At 32.6% G+C, this 5,113-nt stretch overlaps 1 protein-coding gene across 2 annotated transcripts; it reads left to right on the forward strand.

Moving 5' to 3' along the window:
- Positions 1 to 449: 449 nt before the first annotated feature.
- LOC130504214 (axial regulator YABBY 1) lies at positions 450 to 3,197 on the forward strand. 2 transcript variants are annotated; one of them, XM_056998800.1, is made up of 7 exons: positions 450 to 717; positions 811 to 972; positions 1,059 to 1,224; positions 1,721 to 1,769; positions 2,116 to 2,191; positions 2,724 to 2,801; positions 2,966 to 3,197. In XM_056998800.1, the coding sequence occupies exons 1-7, from the start codon at positions 604 to 606 to the stop codon at positions 3,038 to 3,040; spliced, it is 720 nt and encodes a 239-aa protein (XP_056854780.1). In that variant the 5' UTR covers positions 450 to 603; the 3' UTR covers positions 3,041 to 3,197. The 2 variants fall into 2 exon arrangements, with proteins under 2 accessions (XP_056854780.1, XP_056854781.1); XM_056998801.1 differs by having other exon boundaries at positions 452 to 717; positions 1,059 to 1,191.
- The last annotated feature ends 1,916 nt before the right edge of the window (positions 3,198 to 5,113 follow it).

Raw genomic sequence — 5,113 nt, forward strand, 5'->3', positions numbered from 1 at the left:
AGTTATGTTTTGTTTGGAAAAAAATATGATTTTTTTGTATCCTTAAGTGTACTGCTAATTTACCATTTGACTTTTGTTGAGCTTTTTCCCCGGTTCTACACTAACCATCGTTTGTTTCGAACCACTTAATTAGTTCAAATTGTGCTCACATTGATACATTTTTAATTTATATAAACCATCACAGAGTTTGTAATTGGGTAGCTTTAGTTAAAAGCTTTATATACATCAATATGACCTACCTTTAGCTTAAAAGTTACATCGATGCTGTTTTGCTTTCAAATTAAATTTACTAACATTAGTCCAACAAAAACGTTATTAGAAGACGACCTACAGCGGCTAGAGTTAGAACCTTAGAGGCTTTGTTGTTTTTCACCCTTTTACCATTAATATCTCATTTTCACATCTCACCTATATCTCCCTTTGTGGTATATAATACACAGCAAACAATCAGAAGATCAGATCATGGTGGGGTTTTCTATTTTCTCCTTATCAAGAATCCTCTGATCAGTCAAGTACCCATCAATCAATCAAATCCCCAAACACTCACAAAACAAGAAGATCAGCTTCCAGCTTCGATCGAAGGTTTTTTTCTTCTTACAAAAAATGTCTATGTCGTCTATGTCTTCTCCTTCCTCAGCTGTTTTTTCGCCAGAGCACCTCTCTCCTTCCGACCATCTCTGCTATGTCCAATGCAACTTTTGTGAGACAATTCTTGCGGTAAGCACTAACCACTACTTTTTACTTCCCTCCTTTTCTTGATTTGCATATAATTGGAGGGTTTGTTATGACTATTTCTCTTGTGCTTTATAGGTTAGTGTTCCTTACACAAGCATGTTCAAGACCGTAACCGTCCGATGCGGTTGCTGTACTAATCTTCTATCTGTGAACATGAGATCGGCTGGCCTCCCAGCTTCTAACCAGCTGCAGCTCCAGCTTGGTCCTCACTCTTACTTCAATACCCAGAATATTCTGGTAATTTTCAGTGTTTTAATACATAAATCTTAAATATACGGGGTTTGTGTTATCTAAGTCCTTAAGGATATTAAATGGTACTGAAGGAGGAGCTGAGAGATGCACCATCAAACATGAACATGATGGTGATGAATCAACATCCGAATATGAATGACATACCGTCTTTCATGAATATTCATCAACAACATGAGATTCCTAAAGCACCACCCGTTAACCGCCGTAAGATGCTAGTTTCCTTCTCATTTCTCTTTGGTACTTTTTCCAAACTTCTTTGCATATTTATAATTTGGTAGTGGTTATATGTATATGAATCGTCACTAAGATATGCATAGCTTTTATTATTTAAACATCGCTGGATCTAGTTTCGAACCCCTAGCAACATTGAATTTACGCAAAGAAAAGAGATATATTTGTATAGTTTAGCATATTCTTCTATCAGTAACCTTGTGTATGTGTTGATTCTCTATATATCTAAGATGGCTTTTAGCGTTTGTAAACACTTAAAAGGTTAAAGATAAATGAAAAGGGGAGATAGATTCATGGTCATGGATCCCCCGGAAATCTAGAGAGAAAGAATCTATGTATTAGAAATTGGGCTTGTCTTTAGAAAATGATGAAGTGATGATGAGTTAGAGAGAGAAAAGCTTTTTGTGAGAGATAAAAAAAAGACAATGAAAGAAGTTTTAATTAGTGTTTGTCTCTTTCTGTCTGAGTTTTTGTTTTTGCCGTTGTATTTTGCCATTGCCAGCTCCAGAGAAAAGACAGAGAGTCCCATCCGCATATAACCGATTTATCAAGTGAGTTTTATTTTTTATATTATACTCCCTCCGTTCCTGAAAATAAAACTTTCTAGACAATTCGCGTATGTTAAGAAAACAATCAATGTTTTTAATTGAACTTTTATTTATATTTATTATACACTTTCCAATAACCATGAACCAATAATATTTAGTCAATTCAAATGTTTTCAATTAATGCATCTTAAAAGTATCAAAAAGTACCTTAAAAATCTAGAAAATCTATCTTTATGAAACAAAAGTAAAATCTAAAAAATCCTACTTTCAGGAACGGATGGAGTATTCTCTAATCGTAGTCGTATATAACATTGATTAATGTAATTCCGTTACCACGCCCTTCTTTTAGGGAGGAGATCCAACGTATCAAAGCTGGTAATCCTGATATAAGCCACAGAGAAGCCTTTAGTGCTGCTGCCAAGAATGTAAGAACCTTAATTTTGTTTTTCCAAAAATACATATTAAATCGTTATATTAGTTAAATTCAATAATATACAAAAGAGTCCAATACTTTTTTGGTATATCCATATACGTACATGAGACATACGAACAACTAAACGCCAGCTTGCTAGTAAATTCAACGTCTAGAAGAGTTTAAATTAATTAAGGCATTGGTGTTTTCCATTTCAAGGGTTTTGTTGTTTCCTTTGCTATAGTAATTAAGCCATATTAAAAGTCATTGGCATTTTTGGTAAAATCTGTTGTTATAAAAAAAATAATTAATTAAGCCATTGACATAATAAACATCACGACTTGGTTTAGATTGGAAGCGGAAACTAGGGTTTAATTTTCTCAATGTCTATATACTCGCATGCGTGTACATATAAATATATGTGTGTATATGTGTCAGGTTGTACAAAAAAACATATATAGCTGAGATTAGGAGTAAAAAGCTTTGTCCAGTTATAACACAAGTTGATATGTGTCTTGTACTTATGTTGTTTATGTGTAATGTAGTGGGCCCACTTCCCTCACATACACTTCGGACTAGCACCAGACAATCAACCCGTGAAGAAAACCAACATGCCCCAACAGGTAAACCCTAATCTGTCAACCGTCGACAAACCTTTCAACTTTAAATAATGTTACATACATCTTAACAAAAATCGTATTTTTGTTTTTATATAATGATATATTTTTTCATCGCAAGAATGTACATAGAATTTTTATTTATTGGTTTTTATCATAATGGTGTATAGGAGGGGGAGGATAACGTGGGGATGAAAGAAGGGTTCTACGCTCCTGCGGCTAACATTGGTGTGGCTCCTTACTAAAGACAAATATAATCGATAAGTATTCGAGAATTTGAATCCAATATCTGTAAGATTTATGTTGTCCAAAAAGCTGGGTTTCTTTTATGTATTATGTATGCATGCGTCTACTTCTGTTGAGTGATCAAAATCTTTCTAATTAATGAGGTTTATTATGTTAGTTTTGATTTGTAGTTGTGTAATCAAAATCTTTTTTGGCATAACCCACACATCCAAACACGCTTATATGTTCTACGTTCAGGTTCAGCTATTTTCCCTTGAAAGCTTCATACGGCGTTTGATTGATTAACACCCTTTCCCTTGAAGGCTTCATAGTTCTCGAGGTCGTATGAAATATAAAGTACAACTAGTATAACTTTATTTATTTGAGAAAATCACTCAAAACTCAAACTCTCCAATCACACAATCACAAACTCATAGCATAATGTCACACACGACAATGCTTATATAAAGACTTTACTAAATCCTATTCCTAATAAAAACACACACATAAGATATGATCATATCATACTTATCTCTTTAAGATCATAAGCCAAATAGGAATAGGTTTCCTTGTTTCTCAAGGTTTTTTCCAGCTTATCACAACAAGCAGGACTATAACATTAAATAGTAGCACTAGTTATTAATTAGTATTATATTGGTTCCTAGACCATCGCATCTTCTAAACAAAAGCTCATAGCAAATTATGTTTAACAGTTAATCTAAATTTCAATAACGCACAATGACGGAAAGTTTAACAATCATATACACACACACACAATTCAAGAGAGAGCAAATACTAGGAGTTTTATATTGTTGTCTCTTGTTCTATAATTCTAGTTAGTTTCAAGTTGTCCATTTACTTGGAAGTTATGAAGTTAGCTTTTTAGATTCTTAGTTTTTTTTTTAGAAATTTTTGCGGCCCTTAAAAATCAGAATAGCTGTTAATAGCAGACCATGGGTGCAACTAACATTGTAACCAAAACTTTCATTTCTGAAAAATGATATTTATAATTTAGCAAAAAAGAAAAAAAAAGAGAGCAACTACTGGACTTACATCTGAATGGTTTAATTTTGTTGGTTCAAAGTCAGTATCATTTGTCCTGTACTCTCAATATCTTTTTGTTTCTTATAATACAGAACATGGAAATTTAGATATTTTCTTTTGTTCATAGCCAAACAAAAAGGAAACATACGTCTGAGTTCAACTCTTGAACTTAGCCATTCAATATCTCACCGTCTATCAGTAAGCTAGATACTTACCGAATATAAATAATAATATTACGACTAAGACTTGGGTTCATCCCCTGTGCTGAACTCTCAAATTTACTTTAAATATTACCACCAATCAAAGTACTATGTAGAAATAGTAATAAAAGAAAACAAAAATTTTTTTTAAAAAAAGGTAAAAAGACGTTTACTAGTTTTTTTACGTCGTGGCTTTTTCTTCGTCACCCGCACATAACAATGAAAGTTTCTTCAATATCCACACAGAATATTGAAAGCTTTATTTGTCAAATTGGTGTCTACAATCTTCTGCCCTTATACCCTAAATCTAAATCCAAAAAATTAAATCATAAACTCAAAATACTAAACCTTAAACCATTGGGTAAAGAGATATTTCAAAGGTTTAGAATTTACCCAATGGTTTAGGGTTTAATGTTTAGTGTTTAGGGTTTACCCACGAATTTAAGATTTAGTGTTTTGTGTTTAGAGTTTAGAATCAAGGATTTAGATTTAGAGTATATGTGCAGAGGATTGTAGACACCATTTTGACAAACAAAGCTTTCAATATTTTGTGTGGGTGATGAAGAAAAGTCATAGATGTCGTTAGAAAAAAATTTACGTCTTTTTCACCTCTTTCTCTTTTTTGTTTTTTAATTTTATTTTTTTTTTACTAATCCTACATAACACTTCGATTGGTGCTAAGACTTAAAGTGAATTTAAAAATTCACTACAGGGATTGAACCCAAATTTTGTTCTACTATTACCTATATCACATTAACACAATAACAGTCGAGAATTCCATCATCTATTTCATAAGAAATGTCACTCTAAAATTACTTTTCTAATTAAACTGTTTGTATTTGTCATTTC

The sequence above is a fragment of the Raphanus sativus genome, unplaced genomic scaffold (genome assembly GCF_000801105.2).
Source record: "Raphanus sativus cultivar WK10039 unplaced genomic scaffold, ASM80110v3 Scaffold1428, whole genome shotgun sequence".
NCBI classification, from domain to species: domain Eukaryota; kingdom Viridiplantae; phylum Streptophyta; class Magnoliopsida; order Brassicales; family Brassicaceae; genus Raphanus; species Raphanus sativus.

Bases quoted from the DNA above. Each gene is read 5' to 3' on its own strand.
- LOC130504214 (XM_056998800.1), top strand. From the start codon at position 604: ATGTCTATGTCGTCTATGTCTTCTCCTTCCTCAGCTGTTTTTTCGCCA. The intron at 973-1,058 runs GTAATTTTCAGT...ATGGTACTGAAG, and splicing joins TCAATACCCAGAATATTCTG to GAGGAGCTGAGAGATGCACC. The intron at 1,225-1,720 runs GTACTTTTTCCA...TGCCATTGCCAG, and splicing joins TTCCTTCTCATTTCTCTTTG to CTCCAGAGAAAAGACAGAGA.